Source organism: Amblyomma maculatum, chromosome 10, assembly GCF_055883805.1.
Source record: "Amblyomma maculatum isolate TAMU_Amacu chromosome 10, ASM5588380v1, whole genome shotgun sequence".
Taxonomy (NCBI): domain Eukaryota; kingdom Metazoa; phylum Arthropoda; class Arachnida; order Ixodida; family Ixodidae; genus Amblyomma; species Amblyomma maculatum.
In genome coordinates, this window is record NC_139353.1 from 175,747,485 (window position 1) to 175,769,256 (window position 21,772).

The 21,772-nt window shown below is 44.1% G+C and overlaps 1 protein-coding gene across 1 annotated transcript in view; it reads right to left on the minus strand.

Moving 5' to 3' along the window:
- Positions 1–21,772, minus strand: part of LOC146177978 (salivary peroxidase/catechol oxidase-like) — an 82,959-nt gene that overhangs the window by 58,719 nt on the left and 2,468 nt on the right. The window contains exons 2-3 of the mRNA XM_084581663.1: positions 14,536–14,659; positions 4,032–4,228 (exon numbers count right to left, since the gene is read on the minus strand). Coding sequence (XP_084437789.1) covers positions 4,032–4,228; positions 14,536–14,659 — 321 coding nt within the window. The remainder of the gene's footprint in view (positions 1–4,031; positions 4,229–14,535; positions 14,660–21,772) is intronic.

The window sequence follows — 21,772 nt, forward strand, 5'->3', positions numbered from 1 at the left end:
AAGGTACTTCTCATCGATGGACCTGAAGAGCGGATATTGGCAAATTGAGGTCGACGAAAGAGATCGCGAAAAGACCGCATTCATCACACCGGACGGCCTTTATGAGTTCAAGGTGATGCCATTTGGGCTCTGCTCCGCCCCAGCCACGTTTCAACGAGTAATGGACACAGTCCTGGCAGGCTTGAAGTGGCAAATTTGTTTGGTGTATTTGGACGACGTTGTTGTCTTCTCGTCAAACTTTGAAGACCACCTAAAACGACTACAGACAGTGCTGGAAGCCATCAAGTCATCGGGACTAACGCTAAAAGCAGAGAAGTGTCACTTCGCCTACGAAGAACTCCGGTTCCTAGGTCACATCATTAGCAAGGACGGTATTCGCCCAGACCCGGAGAAAACAGCTGCAATCGCACAATTCCCACCGCCTGCCGACAAGAAAGCTATGCGCCGATTCCTTGGGCTGTGCGCTTATTATCGACGATTTGTCAGAAACTTTTCGCGGATCGCCGAACCGTTGACGCAGCTTACAAAGGCTGACGTACCTTTTAAATGGAAAGCGCCGCAAGGAGAAGCCTTCGACGAACTTAAGCGCCGCCTGCAATGCCCTCCTGTACTTGGCCACTTTGATGAAAACGCCGAGACCGAAATTCACACCGACGCGAGCAGTGTGGGCCTAGGCGCCGTTCTTGTCCAGAAGAGTGCCGGACAGGAGAAAGTAATCGCCTACGCTAGCAGATCCCTCACAAAAGCCGAAGTCAATTACTCGACGACCGAGAAGGAGTGCCTTGCAATCATCTGGGCCACTTCTAAGTTTCGTCCATACCTATACGGCCGACCATTCAAGGTGGTAAGCGACCATCACGCGCTCTGCTGGCTGGCTAATTTGAAAGACCCTTCCGGCCGCCTTGCCAGATGGAGCCTACGACTTCAAGAATTTGACATGGCTGTAATCTATAAGTCGGGCCGGAAGCATTCAGACGCAGACTGCTTATCCCGCGCTCCGGTCGATGCTCCCCCGAAGGACGATGACGACGACGCCTTTTTGGGACCGGTAAGCGCCAGCAGTTTCGCAGAACAACAGCGATCAGACCCTGAGCTGAAAGCGCTAGCCGATTACTTGGACGGAAAGACCGCTTCCCCTCCTGGTGTGTTCAGACGACATTTATCATCCTTCACGTTAAGCAATGGCCTCCTCGTGAAGAAGAACTTCGCACCTAACAAGACCGCGCAGCTTCTCGTAGTGCCTAAAACCCTTCGGCAAGAAATTCTGCAGGCGTTGCACGATGAGCCAACAGCAGGCCACCTCGGATTTGCGCGCACGTTGCGTCGAATCCAGGAGAAGTATTACTGGCCGCGACTGCCTGCCGAAGTTGCCCACTACGTGAAGACGTGTCGTGAGTGCCAACGACGCAAGACGCCGCCGAACAGACCAGCAGGACTACTATACCCGATTCCGCCCCCAATCCTGCCCTTTCAACAAATTGGGATGGATCTCCTCGGCCCCTTTCCATCTTCGTCTATGGGTAACAAGTGGATCATCGTGGCCACTGACTACCTTACCCGTTACGCCGAAGCAAGTGCACTACCAAATGGTACCGCAGCAGAAGTCGCCAAATTTTTTGTCGAACAAATTCTCTTGCGACACGGCGCCCCAGAAGTGCTCATCACGGACAGGGGAACGGCGTTTACGGCAGATTTGACGCAAGCCATCCTGGAATACAGTCACACAAGCCATCGACGAACAACTGCGTACCATCCCCAGACCAATGGCCTTACGGAGCGCCTGAACAAAACGATCGCGGACATGATCGCTATGTACGTCGACGCTGAACACAAGACCTGGGACGCCATCTTGCTGTACGTGATCTTCGCGTATAACACGGCAGTCCAGGAGACGACCAGAGCGACCCCGTTTAAGCTTGTGTACGGCAGGGAGCCCACGACGACGCTCGACGCAATGCTGCCGCACGTAACCAGCGAGGACAACCTTGACGTCGCCGCCTACCTGCAGCGTGCAGAGGAAGCCCGACGACTCGCACGGCTGCGTATTAAAGACCAACAGCGCACCGACAGCCGACGATACAATTTACGACGACGCCACGCAGAGTACAATCCAGGAGACCAAGTGTGGGTTTGGACACCAATTCGCCGTCGCGGATTAAGTGAAAAGTTGTTGCGTCGATACTTTGGGCCATATAAAATCCTTCGCCGCGTCGGACCCCTGGACTATGAAGTCATTCCCGACGGAACATCAGCATCACAACGGCGACGCGCACGCCCAGAAATTGTACATGTTGTACGACTGAAGCCATATTACGCGCGTTAAAGAATCTGTGGTGTTTATACTTTGCAGTGTTTATGTTTAAGTTTCTTTGTTTTGAAACATCGAGGCGATGTTTTTTTAAGGGGGGAGTAATGCCGCGAAATCTGCAAAACAGTATTTGTTGTTTTTTAACAGCCGCCGGCATACAGGCTTATCACTCTGATTCTGGACCGCGTATCAGTTCTGTAATCTTTGTTTGTTACTGCTCGATGTCGCGAGTCACACCTTTATCAGTTTTGTCGTAGCGCAAGACGCACCGAGATCTGTCTGGAAGGTTCCGGCCACTCGGGTGTCTTTCCACAATGTTCCAGCCCGTGCTGGTAGCTGTTTGCGACGTTATCTAGATTGTTCTGTGCAGCCTTTAAATTGAGCGTTGCCGAGTGTGACGAGCATTCTTTGTTCGACGATCGACGAGCACGTTTGTTTCTATCGCCGCCGCCGAGTTGCTTAGTTCTTTTGCGGGCGCAAGTCAGCCCAAATAAAGAGTTTCTTTAGTGCAATCATCGACCCTTCATTTGTGTCGTCGCCCTCGTCACCACTACGTGACAATATAGTTCTAGCCAAATGTTTTCTACACTTGCTATAGCCATGGACATCTTAATTTGTTAGCCGGTCGAGTAGGATCAAAAGGACTGTTCCACTGTATATGCGTGTTCCCCGAATATCCTTTTCAGGTTACCTTCTCAATGTACTAAACGAAACATTTTTCTCATTTTGAAATAGAAATAGATATAGCTGTGAGCCGTTGGGTGATATAAATTTAGTTTCCTTGAAACACGCAATACAGATGACTAGATATACATTGCATTGTTGCCATATAAGAAGACACAATTCATGCAGGTGCATGAACGCTTTTTTATTATAAATGCTGGGGTCTAAACGCCAATTTTCACTTTAAAGGTATAATTAAACAGACCGCTGCAGCTGTTTATAGGTTAATTCGTCTTGCATCAGTGTGTTTATTTTTCTTCCATTTTAATTCATTTATTTTCCATCGCTCGTTAGCCTACGCATATCCTCGCTGCCGTCTGCGATTTGAAGCCTGCCACAAACTTTGCTCTGTTACAGATGAGCATCAGTCCTTTTTTCATGTGTTGTCCAAGCAGAGCACCTAAACTGTGTGAGCAATTACAAACCCTCCCTTGTCTTAGTTGAGTTACCTGCGAATAAGCTTTGCGCTCCGAGTTCAGTGCACACATGGTCAGCTTCTCTGCGCATCACGAATCAGCCCATTTTGCATTGCGTCTCTTACAAAGAAGTTAAAACACAAAGGAAATATTTTCAGTCGTAACAGTGAGAAAAACTCACTGTTATGTTAAAGTGAGGCGATAAAGTTGTCATGCTCTACGCCGGACCTTTAGACATGCTTCACAGTCTGTTTTATGAAATTCTCCGAGTGCTTCCCGCCCTCAACGTCTGTCCGCTTCAAGAAATCAAAATTAGAGTGTACGACCTCGTAGAATATAGGTCTTTGCGGCAGCCGCAACAAGTAGAGGCGTGACTTGAGTGAAACAGTGCGAAAGAAGCGCGAAGGCGAAGCGAAGGGGGGACAGGAAAGAGCAATTTCCTGTCCCTTTTTCGCTTCGCCTTCGGGCTCCTTTCGCGCTGTTTCACTCAAGTCACATGAACCAACTGCCCAGCAAAAGTTCTGCTTAAGTAGAGGCGCTTCTCCACATTTTTAAAGCTTGTTTTGCACTGCGGTCATACTCACAGTCTGCATAAGCCGGTTGCAGTTCTCTTCGCAAACAGGAACCGGCGCTACCCCAATAAGGGTGGGCCAGGTTATTGCAGGTGCCATCGGGGTTCCTGAACTGCTGCTTCGGATCACAAGTTAAGGACTGTTTACAGGTCACCGACGAACCGAGTGCGCCGTGCAGAATTTCCTGACCAAGATCCGCGGCCTGCGTCCTAACAGTTCCAAAGGGAGCAGAAGAAATGAATAAAAGTCAAAGGCGCGGTGACTTCAACCCGAGGCATTTCCGAGTCTAGGCCTCTAAAAGATATATCCTATGCACTCGTCAACAGTGTAATAATGTATGCCCGGATATATTTGGTGGAATGGCTTTCTACAAACACTGACATCCAAAAGCAACTCTCACAGCTAGTGAGAGAGTCTCAGTGTTTGGACAGTTCTCTAAACTACCGCTGAAGTTTCCCAGAATCCCAGAGCCGGCCGTAAGCGATAGCACCGGGTACTAGAGCAGATCGAGAGACATGATGGAATACAAGCGCTACCGACCTGTCATCATACCAACTCGACCAGATGTCTCTTCTATAATAGATCGAGAGGCCGCAGCCCGTCGCCGGCCACTGTCATATTCACTATGGGCATCTAAATGTTCCAAATGCTTCATAATAACCTTATTACGTAACTCTAGAATGTGCTGTGAAGAAAAGTTTTCATGTAGGATTTCTGGATTTATATAGAGTTATCATTAAAATCAGGGGAAAACTAACGATGCGATGGTGCTATATGTAAAACTATCTGTGCAAAGTAGCATGTAAACGCTCAATTATGAATATACTAGCCGCAAACTCTTTCGCTTGTCAGCTTTCTAAACTCTTCTGTATGTGTGCAAAAATTGGTGTAGGCCACGCAAAAATCAAGTGGCTCATATTCAACGCTTGGCACAACATTCCTGCTCTGTATGGATCGTCCAACTAGGCCTTAAGTTGCGATCAATGTTTGGCCAGTTGGCGACACATCATTCGAAAAAATTCCACTTGCCCAAGAATTAACCAAAGGGCAAGCACAACGAACAGTGAGTACAACCCGCATTATACTCGCAGTGGGCACTCCTTTATTAGCAGTTGTGTATACGCTCAATCTTTTATACTCAAATACAATATTCCATTCCCAGAGGACGATCGACCGGAAATGCATTTTAGGAGCTCTTTTCATGTTTGTCAAATTGGGCCGTTTTTGGCAGCGCTCATAAACAGCTCACGTCCGTTGCTTGCACGGCACCATAATCAGAGTAGTCAGGTTGCCATCGTGTGGCACGCCGGATTGTAATATAATATAAATCGGCATGCCCGTTTTCTATAACTTTTTAGTAAATAATAAGCGGGCACTGGAGATGCTAACCGATACAGAATACAAACACCCTGAAGAAATATTGTGGCCAAAGCCTTTCTAGGTTCATGTGTGCGCCGAAAGTGTGCGTCCGCACGAGCTGTCCGCGAATAAAGACAAGAAAAAAAGAATATTTTAATGAGATAGAGGTAGAATAAATCAACCTAGTAGGAAAGTTTGACGACTGAAGATTTAGTAAATAATTAGAGCCGCAAATATCAAATTTGGTATCAAATAGCTGCATACCTCGATTTAGATAGGGGACGTGAAAACAGCTAGTGCGTCGAATGTTACAAAGACACCAAAATAGGGTTAAAGACACCGGCTTTGGATCAAGTTATATTAATAACGCGTAATTAAGAGTAATCAATACTTAAGATCCCCGAAGGACTCATATGTTGCTAAAAAAAAGGAAGAAACTTGGATGATGACGTAACATACGACGGTAAGACGTCGAGGAAGTGAGATCTCAAAAAAGAGTAATAAACGGTTGATTTGTGCTAAATTAGCAAAAAGCTTCGAATTCATCATCATCATCAGCCTGACTATACCCACTGCAGGGCGAAGGCCTCTCCCATATTTCTCCAATCAACCCGGTTCTGTGCTAGCTGCATGCACTTGACCCCTGCGAACTTGTTAACCTCATCCGCCCACCTAACTTTCCGCCGCCCCCTGCTACGCTTTCCTTCCCTTGGAGTCCAGTTCGTTTCCTTAAGTGACCATCGGTTATCCTTTCTTCGCACTACGTGTCCCGCCCATGCCCATTTCTTCTTGATTTCCACTAGAATGTCAGTCACTTAAGTTATTTCTCTGACCCAATCTGCACGCTTCCTATCTTTTAATGTTACCCCTACCATTTTTCGTTCCATAGCCGTCTGCGTTGTCCTCAACTTAAGTAGAACCCTCTTGGTTAGCCTCCACGTTTCAGGCCCATAGGGGAGTACAAGTTCGAATGAAGTGTAAATAATACCTATTGTCACCGAAGACCTATACATGTTGTTGATTTGGGATAGAAACCAAAACACTTGGATGGTGACGGCACATCTTACAAAAAGACATTTAATCAGTGTGAATCTCACAACAACAAGTAAAATAACTAAAAGAGACCTAAACTTTACATAATTTAAGGAGTCGTATTTGAGAGGTATCTAAGTGCCTCCTATGAAATTTTTCATTCGAATCCACAATTTGAAGGCCTAGAGCTTCGAACGTTCAAACTTGCCTCCATTATTTGGAATGCATGGCCGGATGAACAAGGATGTTTGGGTGAACGCCCAACTTTTGGCAGTAACCCAACTTTGATTTCAAAGGTTTTGGGACGACCCGCAAATTTTGGTGGTTGGGGCAGATCAAGCCGATATTTCCAAGGCAGGGAATGCAGTGTCCAAAACTAGAGAGTGCTACAGTAGGCCACCGAAAAATTAATAACAGAGGTGATGACGTCACAGTGCTGCTTGACCGACGTCAAGTTGTCCGTACCCTTTTTTCTAGACTAGTGCAATTTTCTCTCGTGTCCAAACATACTTTTTATGTAATATCCCTTCTTTCAGCTAAATACATCTAGTGACTAGCACTGTAGACCACATTTACCTAGTGTGCGTGACATTTTATCGTGAGTGCAGCTACAAAGGCAAAAGTGACTCTTATTTACTAGTGGTGTGCAAACTGATAAAGCCGTTTACGTGACAAAATATGGCCCTTTAATTGTTATGTTTTGCACTAAATTAAAAGTGCCATGTGTAACACCATGACTTCATAAGTATTGCAAGTCTACAAGCCCCGTTGATAGAGGCTAATGCCCGTCTGAGAAATACCGGTTACCACACTCCGCATCAGCGGAGCTTTGTGCAAATTCTGTCTCCTATCTACATTGCGATCAATGCATTACTAAATTGATTTTGTACGTGATTATTAAGGCTACGCTACTAGATTTCAAATACCCTAGTAGTTTGCCCGTAACTGAAGCCATTGGTTTTTTGCAGTAGCTGTCGCCACTACTCGGCAGATTGGTTCGCACAAGTTCTTCCTGCTAATTCTTCCAGCTAATTCTTCCAGCTACGCTGTTCCAGCATTCACATTTCCCAAAGGGCGTCACAAAACTATTCAGTATTTATGAAATCGCGCTAACGAATGCTGCGGATTCTCTAGGTAACAATGGTCGCCAAAGGGCGCCTTTGCTTGCTGTTATGAAAAGTTATATATATTAGTTTCGCTAGAACGCTAATATTTTGAGGTGGAATCGAAGCTATCTGTTACGCGCCGTTCTACTGTTCACTTTATTCTTTGAGAAACTGTATTTCTCTGTGGTAGAGAATCAAAGAGATTCACTTCGGTAGGCCTCTTTACCTTGTATAGCTGGGGGAAAAGTAATTTTACCAAAGTAATCAGACTACCTGAATCCACGCAAGAATACAAAATTTCAGATTTCTGCTCCTTTTTTAATAGTTGAAGGGCTTCACCTTCGCTAGAGTCTTAGAAGGCGATTCAGCCAAGCACTTGAAAGACGCATTTCTGCAGACTGTTACCCCCTTCTGGGCGAGCAGCGAGCGCTATGTGAAGCTTGCCCATAGTGGTTACAGAAATGCTCTTTACCACCAGAAGCCGTTGCCATTGAAAGTTTCAGGCTAATAGTTGTGCTTTAAATTATAGATTCTCATTCACGGTGATGATAACACAGTATCTGTGGTTCAACGTGTCGTAACGAGTCTTCCATGGTTTCGTCATTATTCCCATGACCCTTTCGTGTTTGATATTTTAGTTTTCAAAGAACAAGAAAGTTCTCGATTTAATACAAAAAATTGCTTTCATGTTTATATAAATAGTTTGTAATGAATGAGATCATTAAAGTCAGTTTCTGCGGCTACTGGAATGAACTCAACATTCGCTGCCACCACATCCCCAAGTTAACCACCCCACATGGGTCAACTCTTGCGAATATTTCCTAGAGTCGCCGTTACTTTTTACACTAAAATGGCAGAGGTTTAATTTTCTTCCCCCAATATTTTTCAACGCCTCGTTCTCCAACCATCCAATCACTTAGCGATAGATCTAATTTTGTTCGACTCGCAACGCGTCATACCGATTATCGGTAATTTGAAGCACATCTCCTAGCGGAACTGATGAAATAAATGCCGACTCTTTTAGGGAATATCAAACCTACTGTCAGACTTAGCACCCTACATACCATCATACTGAAATGCACATTCACTAATTCGTATCTATGTGGCGCATTACCTGAAGACTGAAAAACTGCTGTGCATATACTAGCACACAAAGCCCAAGGAAAACAACCTATCTGACTATTGACGAATAACACTGGCATAAAATGCACGAAAAATAATGGAAAAAATAGCATTCACTTATCATATCAACTTTCTTGAGCATAAAAGCTTATGTGCAACACAGCATAGTGTTTCCGATAGTTTTTCTCTTCCAACACTCAACCACAAACCTTTAATAACGAATTACGCCTAATTATGACTCTGTTTTCTTCAAATTATTTCATATTTCTTGGCGCTGCTAAAACGTTCCAGACGTTACCCAATCCCTGGCTTTAAAGAAATTCAGTGTGCTGATTACTGGGCCTGCTGTTCCGAACATCTTGATTTCTTTCCTCGCGCATGGAGTTTGTCAGCACTAAGAACGCTGATTAGGATAGTGTACCAGTTAGTTCTCGGGCACCTCAAGGATCAGGGCTTGGCACCCCACTATTCCTAATTTATGTAAATGACTTACCTACTTACTGTTACCTCTAGACATTTATTCCCTACTGCGAAACTTCTCAGTCACAATAATCGCATACAACTTTTTATACCATGCTCATAAAACATCCTACAATATCAATATTTATCACGTATTGAATGATTTGCGTGAGATTATATGCGTTTGCACCAGTTACGTATGAGAAATCGTGTATGGGTTGATTGATATTTCATTGCTATTTCGTTCATTTTTCAGCAGGGTTTGCTGATGATCTTATGATATACCGCAAATAAACGATGCTGTATTCACTATCTCTACACCAATCTAAAACAACATACCTAATTGGTGTCGCACTTGGGCAATGAAAATAAGCATTAGGAATGCAACTATATGAGATTATGCCAATAGCTCCCTTTAGTACAGGACTAAATTACTATTATTTTTGTTATTATTATTATTATTATTATTATTATTATTATTATTATTATTATTATTATTATTATTATTATTATTATTATTATTATTATTATTATTATTATTATTATTATTATTATAGTCCACCTATTTTGACACAATTCGATAGGATTCATCTGTGTGTTATCCTAAGCGCGTCTCACTGTTCAGAAAAGCGCAGTGCGTTCTTTTCGTCTAACTTCCATCATTCAGCTAATCTCAGCCAAGAGTTCTCCGTGTTCTTGGATGCGTTTGGCGGCGCTGGAGAACTTGGTTGGTTGTTTGGTTTGTGGGGTTTACGTCCCAAAGCAACTCAGGCTATGAGAGACGCCGTAGTGGAGGACTCCGGAAATTTCGACCACCTGGGGTTCTTTACGTGCACTGACATCGCACAGCACACGGGCGCCTTGCTTTTCGCCTCCATCGAAAAGCTGCCGCCGAGGCCGGGATTCGATCCCGCCTCCTTGGGAACAGTAGTCGAGCGCCGTAACCACTGCACCACCCCGGGTTCTTCCGATTAAGATGCGCTTGCTACAGCAGTTCTGTAAATTTATGCAGTGGTGGGCAAGCGTGCAGCAGCAGTTCCAAAAATTCAAGTGCAACAAGGGCGCAGGGTACTTCGTAAACTTATGGTAGAGCGCAGGCCGCGCTGTCTTCTAGCCTTCGCCAACAAGCTGCAGATGGTTGTTCACCGCTCGATCACATAAAATGGTGTCAGCCTCGGAATGACGTGACGAAGTCAAACAGCACACGGAAAAAAAGCTTTGAATTGAACCTGCCTAGCTGCATGTGGATCTTGCGGCATTTGGCGCGAAGAGAGAGAGAAAATAGAATAGAAAGCAGGAAGGTTAACCAAGTGATTGAGTTATAGGAAGGGAAAGGCGCAGTAACGCTCGTTTTTTGTGTGGACACCTCAACCGCGCCGTAAGGGAAGGGAGGAAGGTGGAAGTAAAAGTTGAGAGACAGAGGAACCGTAGTGGAGGGCTACGGGGTAATTTCGACCACCTGGGGATCTTTAACCTGTGCTGACATCGCACATCACATGGACGCCTCTTCGTTTCGCCTCCATCGAAACGCAGCCGCGGAGGTCGGGTTCGAACCCGGGTACTCCAGCACAGTAGTCGGGCGACTTACCACTGCACTACCCCGGCGGGGCGGTTAACCAGGTGATGCCCAATATGCTACCCTACACGCGCGAAGGGAAAAATGAGGGGAAAATGGGGAAAAATGAAAAAAAAAAAATGAATGCCATAGAAAACAGTCTGTCACATGTCCAGAGATTTATACTTAAATGGGGTAGAGACCGTACACTTAGATTCTTGGGCTCAGCCCGGAGTTCTTTAAAACCTAAGGAGCGCCCTCACTGCTTTCTTTTGTGATGAAGGTGTCATCCAAGGGACCAGAATATTAGCTTCAGTAACAGGGCGAGAGTCCAAGCACGGAGTGTAGCAGCCAGGAATTGACGCTGACGCTCAAACTGAGGGCAGCCACGAAGTATGTGCGCTATCGTTTCAACACACCCGCACTGCTTACACGTTGGAGAGCATGCTATTCCGATGAGCTTGGAATAGGCGTTTGTAAACGCCACTCCTAGCCACAGGCGACACAACATTGTAGCATCACAGCGGGCGAGGCAGAATAGTACCTGATTATGAAGTAACTGTTCAGTGTGGTGCGAACGGTACCCCAGTTCCTATACCATGATTGTCTAACGTTTCGGGAGATCACTCGAAGGTGCTTTGCCGCGTCGGCAGTTATCTAAGTTATCTACGTTACCTCGACAATGTCGGTTGTATCATGAGCCGATCGAGCAGCATCGTCAACAACGTTGTTGCCAACAATTCCACTACGGCCTGGTGTCCACTGATATATTATTTCGCGATCCTCTTGAAAAGGCACACTAGTACACATGCATTTTTTACAGATCACGAGTGGACTTCGCAGCATGTGTTCATGCGTAACGTGCCACTGTTTCAATGAAGAATACAGGTACCGTTCTCACAAACGAGTGCATGGAATAAACCGACTCTCTTCGACGTATCTCACAACACAAAAGCCATCGTGCGCAATTAAGCTGTCGTCTGCTCAGGCGGCCATTGCACCATTTCCGCACTCATCCCTGAGGAGGTGCTGTGTTAACGGAACTCTTCATGAACAGGACCTGATCGACGTCTAAAAGTTTTGAAATGAACCTCATCGTGTCGATGGCAGCATTTTGCACAGCTGTAACGAATATCAAAGTGCACCAACAGAAGCACCTTTTCATATAGGGCAGTCGACTCGAACATACCTCTGGTTAAAATTACATGAAGATTATCATTTTGTTCACCAACATGAATTCAAATTATTATTTGATTCCTGCCGTGGGGGTGTAGTGGTAAGACGCCCGACTACTGTGCCGGCGTACCCGGGTTCGATCCCGACCTCGGCGGCTGCGTTTCGGTGGAGGCGAAACGATGAGGCGTCCGTGTGCTGTGCGTTGTCAGCGCATGTTAAAGATCCCCAGGTGGTCAAAATTACTCCGTAGCCCTCCGCTATGGGTCCTCTTTCTCACTATCTATTTTCACTCCCAACTTCCTCCCTTCCCTTACGGCGCGGTTCAGGTGTCCACCGACACAAGTGTGACATACTGCACCTTGAGATGCTGGAACCGGCAACCTTGACTCATTTAAGCTCTAGCTAATATTTTTTTGTGACACAGCTATGAAAATAGTGAATTTCTTGGACTACACAATACAGAAACGTTCTTTCGGAGTAACTTGCTGCGTAGCGAAAAGCGAATGCATTCTTGAATGCCGTCGAAACTGCAGCGTAGATGAAATCAAGATATGTGCAAAGATAGTCCCTTATTGTTGCTGAACAAGGAAATTGAATGCCATAGCATGATCCTACTGTCGCTGAACACGCGTAGTCTGGCCATTGCGGCCGCCCTTTGTAATAATTCCAACCGGGCACACAATCGCGCACTGTCATTTAATTTATTGCCTTACATGAGCGACCTACCCTCACAATTAACACCACGAATTCGTTTTCCAGACAATAAAATAGTATTAGCGGCAGAAACATGTACTCGCCACTTCAATAACTCATTTATGAACAACCAGCAATGCTGATAGCAAGACAAAACAATGAAATATCTCAGCAGTATGCCTTTCATGGCTCACCTTTTTTCACAACTTTATAGAGAGCAAATAATGTTAGCATATTATCTCTAGAAACAGCACTTTTTCTTAAAACCCCATGATCACTTTCCTCTGCTCGATTTGTCCACTCGAAATAGTTGCAGCTCTTAGTTCAGTTCAGTTCAGGCGTTCAGTCGTGTCCGACTCTTCGTGACCCTATGGACCATGTCACGCCACGCTTTCCGGTCTCTCACTATCTTCTTAACATCACATAGCTTCATCTGCAATGCCTCGAGAATGCCATCTAACCATCGCGTTCGCTGCCTACCCCTTCTCCGGCGACCCTCAACCTTTCCCAACATCAAATCTTTCTCCAGCGACTCCTCTCTTCTCATCAGATGACCAAAGTAGCTGAGCTTCAACTTTAGAATTTGACCCTCCAATGAGCAGTCAGGGTTTATGGTCGACAATATCGACTGATTTGATCTTCTGGCAGTCCAAGGAACTCTTAAGAGTCTTCGCCAGCACCACAATTCAAACGCTTCAATTCTTCGGCGGTCAGCCTTTTTCACAGTCCAACTCTCGCATCCATACATCACAACTGGAAAGACCATAGCACGGGTGATACGGATCTTGGTTGACAGACTAATGTCTCTGCTCTTTACTAGGCGGTCAAGGCTAACCATTGCTCTCTTTCCCAGAAGCAGGCGTCTCCTAATTTCATGGCTGCAGTCTCCTTCCGAGGTAATCTTGGCGCCCAAGAACAGAAAATCTGTCACAGCTTCCACTTCTTGTCCATTGATGCTCCAGGACTTGATAGGGCAAGACGCCATGATCTTCGTCTTTTTAATGTTCAGTTTAAGCCCAAACTTCTCACTCTCTTCTTGTACGCGCATCAGAAGTCTCTTGAGTTCCACTTCACTTTCTGCCATTAAAGTGGTATCATCCGCATATCTAAGGTTGTTGATACGTTTTCCAGCAATCTTCACTCCAGCTGAAGACTCGTCCAGACCGGCCTTCCTCATGATGCACTCTGCATATAGGTTAAATAGGCAGGGCGACAGTATGCAGCCTTGCCTCACCCCTTTCTCAATCGGAAACCAATCAGTAAGACCATGACCAGTTCTGACTGTGGCCTCTTGCCCTTCATAAAGGTTCCTGAGGAGACAGATGAGGTGAATTGGAACTCCCATCTCTTGGAGAGCTTGCCACAATCTGCTGTGATCTACGCAGTCAAACGCTTTCGCATAATCAATAAAGCAGAAGTAAATAGGTTTCTGGAACTCTCTTGCTTTTTCCATGATCCAGCGAAGGTTGGCAATTTGGTCTCTAGTTCCTCTGCCCTTGCGAAACCCAGCTTGCACGTCCGGAAGCTCCCGATCCACATACTGCTGCAGCCTACCTTGCAGGATTTTTAACATCACCTTGCTAGCATGCGAAATAAGCGCGATCGTGCGGTAGTTGGAACAATCTTTGGCACTGCCTTTCTTTGGAATGGGGATGTAAACTGACCTCCTCCAATCCTGTGGCCACTGCAGGGTTGTCCAAATCTTTTGACATAATGTATGCAGTGTGTTAACAGCGTCGTGGTTGAGGTTTTGAAGCAACTCAGCTGGAATACCATCAATTCCGCTAGCTTTGTTCTTAGCAAGGCTGGCTAAGGCCCATTCAACTTCACTCTTCAGGATGCCCGGCTCGAGATCAGTAATCACAACCGTCCTATGTTGGGCTCTTAAGAACCGCATTAAAGAGCTAACCGTTGCTATTACCGCTTCTTCTCTCTAATTTTTGAAATTGTAAGTTCAGGAATTAGAAGTTGCAGAATATTGAAATGGTGCACAAAAAAAAAATATAATTCTTACTTTTTTAGCCAGTCCTGAACATTCTTCCTCATTTTCTGTACTTCTTTATCATTTCCCAGAATTCCGGGTTGCCGTGAAGCATACGGGCACTTTGACAGCGTCAGTATTTTATTGCCTTCATCCCCTGCACAAGAATAAAACCCGGTATCCTGAAGTTCTGGAATTTTTTCACAGCCTTGGCTATGGCTTAAACTGTTAACGGAGATGAGAGTGAAGCACAATGCAGTGAACATTCCAGTATACAGCAAACCACCCTTCGATGAATATAAAATTATTTCAAAGAGCGGACATACAAAATAGAGACAAGCTCCCAGGTGGCGCAAATCATGGGCCCAACATTGATACTGTATTGGCAATGCAAGTATCATATGTTTGGCTGGACATTATCAAAATAGTGCCAGAATTGTGTGAGTGGTTTTTGCTGCCTCAGATATGTATTCGCTATATTGTATCATGAAACATTATTAGACTTGTCCTCCCGGCTATTCATATTTGTAATTTGCATTGCCTTTTGACTTTTACGGGCGATCTGACCAAGAACAACGTAGCACTGTGCCCAATTAGGAGCCATTGATTCGATTAAGGGTGTATACTTGTCATTGTAATACAGAGCGCATGTTCTAAATATAACCGTATATTCTAGTGAATTAGCAAATCCGTTCTACTCAGGTAAGTGTAGAATAATAGCGGAAACATTTACCAGCAATTAAAGAAGATTACAGCATGCGCACAGCCATTGTAAATATAAAGCGTTATCGCCGGCGGCACATTACATGTGCTGAAATCCCTGACGTTTAACAGGCTTTCTTCAATATTCCTCTATATTAGCCCATTTTATAAGGCACGAACGTAATAATTAGTTCCAACATTCAAACGTTCTATGAACATATATTTCAATGTGATGATTTTCTGTTGAGTATTCCCATTTTATACCTTCCATGTATGAAAGCTAAAAATGATGCTAAAAGCCCTTTCCTGTAGAAAGCTACTTCATGCCTTTCATATTTTGGTTTTCGTCAGCTATTAAATCTATTATATCACATTAGTAGTTCTTCGGTCTTCAAGAAGTAGAAGCCACTCTAGAAAAGAAGATTCTGGGCTTACTACCGAATAGTGTTTATGATCAAAACTGTTAATTTATTTTTAAACAAAAACATTCATCGAACATGAAGGAGCCTGTAGGTGTAAGACGCCTTGTACGTGTAGGAAGGGCGTTTAACGCCTCTTCCGTTCGTGAGGTGGCACTCTTTAATAAGAGTCCTCTTCATGGATCCGCTTTTGTTACGAAAAGCTAAAGTTTTGCATTCACCTTCCATTAAGCTTCCTTCCAGTGACCATTAAGACGTCCGCACTCAACAATCAAGCTTCTGTGATAACGCATCTACGAAGGCCCGAATAATGAGCATGGTGACAAGGTGGTTTCAATTAATTTTTTGATAATCTTCCTTACCTTTAGTCCAAGGCCAGTGAGCCGGTAGTTACCACTAAGGTTTTTGAAAATACGTATTTTGAGCATTGATTACAAAGCCATTTATTCACATAATGGCGACATGAGAAATAAAATGCGTGTACAAATATAAACTGAAGCTTCAGCCCTCTTTTGACACAAGCAAACGAACCTCGTTTTTTCAGCACATTTGAATTCTATGAACACTCGGTTCACAAACTCAAAGAGGCGGATTGCTAGCTGCGAAGTTTTAAGTGATCATTACAACGAAATGCCTGTTTCAACCATTCAGAATGTAAAACATGGCACCTTTATCTCGCAGATAGCTTTCTTCGTGCAATGCACCAACTAGCCCAACAAGTGTTTCACACCTTACTTGTCTTAGAGCTTATAGCTTACGCGATAGCTTACGCTTCCACTGAGCCTAACTTGCAAGGCGATTGCTGACTAACGTGCCCGTAAAATGACGTCTAAATGACAGCGCATGAGCCCTAATAACTACCAAGAATGAAAGGTGGGTTCTAGAAATGGCGTTATCACCTTATATTTTCTCGGCTACTCCACCTTCGCAGCGCAGAGTATCGCTGCGGTGATGACACCAGATGCTTGAGTCATCTAGAGTTACTTTCTAATCCACATTAGCGCACGAGCTTCTCCCCGGCGTAAAATACGGCTTTAAAATGCTGCTTACTAATGTGCGACAAAAACTAGAAGCCCATGCCGCATTTTCGAATTTGAGCTAAGGTGCAATAGGATGAATTTTTTTCCGCAGCTTGAAGAGTTGCAGTAATCGTTTTGCAGCACAATTGTTCGCTTGCTCACCTTCTTGCTTGCTGGGTTCAGGTTGGCTACGGGCTAGCAGGTCATCACTTTGATAACTAGAGAAAGACTGACTCCATGGCACGACCATTAGCAGGAACACTGTTGCTAGAAAAAACTCCCTGCATTGAGGAGAAAGCCGTTTGAGAGCGCTCGTTCGCCGCTTGAGCCTGTACAGACAACAGATTCAGTACGCGCAGTGCACTGCCACGAGCCGCCCAAGAGAGTTTTCACAGTCTTGTGGCGCCTCTTTAGGCGCTTGGCCTTCTTAACGGGCTAATCTTTGCTGGGACACAGAAAAACTATAATGGCAGGCCGCTTCATATGCCGTACATTTATTTTCGATTTTATGGGTGGCAAGTCCTAATGACGCTGCACGATTGGACCAGCTGCGAAAGTAAGAAGGGGTACAAAAGACGCAACGGGCGCTGATGCTGTTAAGATGGCTGTACAAAACCACAGCATGATGCAATATTCAATATTTCTATCGGGAAAAAAGAGGGTATCAGTACCCAAAGTGCGTGTGGATAATTTAGAACAATGTATTGCACATGCCAACAGGAACAATGCAGCAACAAGGACAACACGAGAGAGGGCAAAACACAGGCACGCACTACCAACTCTAATACAACCAAAGGAACCCAAACTTCCTCTTTCCGAAATAAGCACAACTTCCTCCTCTACTCCCCCAAGCACATTAAACTCGCACTCCTATCCCATGCAGTTACGTCTGCCCATCAATAAAAAATTCTTTTCCGAAACTAAAAATAAAAATCAGCAGCCATAAAATCCAAACTGGCCCAAAACTAGCCCCACAAGCTGTTATCCTGGAAATGCACATGCTTCAACAGGTTATTCATTTATTCATGCATTCATTAAAATTGTAGTTGCTTGAGCCGACACAGAGTGTTCCAGAGATCGATATTGAAGGAAAGCTGAGATCTCGCTTTTCTCGAGAAGGCCTCTTAGACGCTGCCGCTAAGGAGCCGTGGTTCTAGTCAAATAATTCACGCACGGGCGATGTAACGGCCTTCGTTGCGTGTGAGCACCTAATTCAAGCTCGTGAACACTGCTCGAATATAATGCATCTAATAAACATTTTGATTCAACTCTGAACATGTACAGCTAGTTCAGTTCACAGACAACTACCAATTGCGCAGTTGAAAAGATAAAACAAAACTTTACGGCCTTGTTATCATCCTAAACTGCAAGGGATTTCGTGTGCAGTTATATGCAGTGGTCATTCTAGCACGTACAAAATGTGCACGGTTGTCGGCAAGGACGTTTTGTCCTCCTTTCATTCTTGCTGTCACGAAGCACTAGACTTTCTCTTGCGTGCGTGCTTTTCTATTTGAACAGATCACATCATACATTAAAAGGCGCAACCTGCACAAAATAGCAACATAATGGAGCCTGTCATTTTGTGTATGACTTAGTTTTGGTTCATTATGTTCAAGCTGTATCTTTATGCATGAACACATCAAAGACCAGTGGCGTACATTTGAGGCACGGTATTTGGTTCGAGAATAGTACGGCATACAAAAGCACGCGGTCTCGACAAGCATTTTTCTAGAATGTTTTGATTTGTCTTCTCTACTGCCTCAAGCCCTCATTTTCAGTGCATCCAGCAGATATTCCCAAATGTAATGTAATCCAGTGGGTATAGCCAGCTGCACTGTCCATAAAGGTATTACAAGAAGTCATTTCTAATTTTTTTTAACATTGGCCATCGGCAGCAGTGCGACCACTCCCGAAAAAGCTATAAGGTATCAATAACCTGATGCATAGGTTCTCATACTAAACTCGTACTAATCTCATATCTTATCGTACAATTATAATTCACTATAAGAGAAATATATGACGTTTTATGATAAGTTATATATATATATATATATATATATAGCGAGAGAAAGAGAGAGTTTGGCATGAGAAAATATGTATGAGCTTACTGTGACTCATAGTTTCTTTTCACAGAGGAGCACAGAACGTCAAAGATATGAATCATGATCGTTAATTCAACATTTGATTGAATTAAAAACGATGATGAGCCTACGGTGGTATATCGCTTACAGTAACTAGGAGAGCACGCTATCATACCATATCCCATCGCAGAACTCCTTAGCGCAACCAGTTTCTGGCGCGGCTGTCTATCACTGCATAAAAGCTCCATGCGCAGATTTACTCAGATTAGCGTTGGTAATTGTTGGTCGATTGGGTAGCTGTTTATTTAAGACTTTCAAGGTCCCAAACACAGAGTACTAACGTTTTTTCCGGTATTATTGGCTGTGTTTTCCCACACCTTGCAGCAAATAAGATTAGCCGTGCATACTTAGTATTGTATGCAAACTATTACCCATTTCAATGTCATATCGAATGCATATTTAGGCGTATGACAAAATCCTAAGCACAGTTTAACCTTTCCTTTTACAGAGGCTTAAGTGGAGCCCCTGGTACGTGCCATTTCGATGTAGGATGCTATGTGTTGAATTAATACGAATTTGTAAAGCCCGCGTGTGCTATACTTGCTTCTCCACGGTAAGCCACTGGTATTTTCAGGGTATGTAAAAAGCTTTTTTATATTTACGTTATTTGAATACATCAAGCAGCTGATAGGCCTTGTCATTCAATGAAATTATAAAACGTGATTCGCTAATATAAAGGCCGGTGTGTGCTTCACCTGCTTGGTACAGGGATTTGACCACACGTCAGTCTATTAAGTCTTTCTATGAAAGATTTCGTAGTAAGGTCGATCATTCAAACCTTTTGTTCATTGGACTGGCTCTATATAGGGAGCAGCTTTTCTCGGTGCTGTTATTGAGGGTCACTAGCAAACATATGATGGTATCGCAGTATAGGAAAGAAACCGATACTGCGCCCAAACGGGGAAGTGACCTTTCATCGTTATGTTCGCCGAATCTCTGCGAGTTCACTATAGCTAACATACTTGGGCGGTTATCTGAAACTGTGCCATCACTGTTCCATATTTCGGTGGCCGTGTATGCCTAGGGTTCGGACATGCCTGTCGTTTCTTCATCAATAGAGAAATATGGAGTAGCCGAAGGTGCCAAAATACGTCTTTTTCAATATACGCCAACTGCATATTGTAGTAAAACTGTTACTGAGATGCTGTGCCATCCGAAAAGGATGTCAAACAATGACGGAACGCTGCTTTATCTCGACATCTACAATGTTTTGTATTGCGCGAAAAACTAGAATAAAGAAATGAAATGAAACTCTGCGTTCCTCTTGCGCAAGACATAAAAGCTGGACCAATAATTCCTCTCGATAACGCAAGTGATTTTGCAAGCCGCACACATGCTCACCTTAAACAGCTTTGTGAGCACAGTACTGAAGAAAACAGCATTCATTGCAGAAATTATATGAGAATAAAGCAGTTTTAAAGCTCATGGTCGCAACAAAATCGCATCTGTGGCAGCCTCATTTCGATGGAGGCTAAAGGGACAAGCTCCTGTGTTTTGTGCGATGTCAGGATTTCATGCAATTTTGGAGCAGTATCACGTCTCTGTTATTTTGTCCTTGGTAACCATAATTAGGTTGCAGTCATCTACTACGTAGTCTCTCGAAGTTCAAGCGCACCTTTGAGACAGTAATCTGCGCGAACCGGTTTGCTGAAGTAAGCAGATTGATTGAATAAATCCCCCGAAGACAAAAAACTATAAACTTGCAAAAATAACTATTTTCTCTATCCTCATTATCATCATCAGCCTGAGTATACCCACTGCAGGGCGAAGGCCACTCCCATATTTCTCCAATTAACCCGGTTTTGTGCTAGATTCATCCACTTGACCCCTGCGAACTTCGTAACTTCTTAATTTTTTCTGTACTGCAAGTTATTTCCACACTTTCTTTTCACCTAGCTCATTAACGTGACCTGTGTATGACCGTCGTCCCCCTATGTGCATAATGCAAATGCAAGAACGTGACACTTCGCCGTAAGCTGTCACCACAAATCCGGTCCTTATAACTGCACAAACAAAACACTGCTCGTGGAGATTCGCCACATCTCTAGGGCAGATTAAGAGCCATCGATAGGCACGGCCAGCTATGGCACGCTGCAAGGCAGCAAATGATTAATTTGTACGAACATTAGAGTGAACATTTTATTAGCCATTTTTCAGCCGTTTTACAAACTTGATAATTAAAAGAGGTGCCACAGTCGGCGCCCTAAAGGCGACCTCCTAATTAAAAGCCTTAATAACAATCATTACTATGTATCCATGATCAGATATATGCCAGATTTAATAGTCCCAAACATTATGACCACTCCACACATTTAGAAAAAATATAGACCGTTGAGCTCAGTCAGTCACCGAAAGCGTGCGGCAGGAGGTTCGTTTCACATGTTGTGCATATCGCATCTCAGTGATTAAACCTTAATATCTCCATTGCATCTCGCGTCAATGCTTCCAGACATAGATTGTATGTGGTTCAAGAGACGGTCTCAGGAGTGATGTTTTTATTCAAACCGACATTTCATATATATCTCACTTAGACCATACTTACGTCTAGCTATCTATCCAAAATTGAGGCTATATGGCAAACAATAGAACACCGATCGGTCTTTGCGTCCATGAGCATAACATTGACGTTTACTGAACACATACTGGAAACCGCGACAAAATCAATTGCTTAACTGGTGCAATCTAACTTATCAGATAACCAAGCTCAAACAAGCCAAACCGTGTATTTCGCTACGTATATCCTGGTATGGCTGAGTTAAGCCACTGGAAGTTTATTTTTGTGCAAGGTGATCGTACATTTTTCCACAATATGAAAGCCTAAAACTTTGAGACAGCATTGAACGTGGTCGCCGCAGGTTTCATTAATTTCCCAAATTTGGATCAATAAGAAACGCCATTTTTTTACATGAGCCCCATACAATTTTTCGCAACTCTTTATAAATTGGAGCTGTTCTCAAAGGTACCAGACAGTTTTGGCATCCTTTTTGTA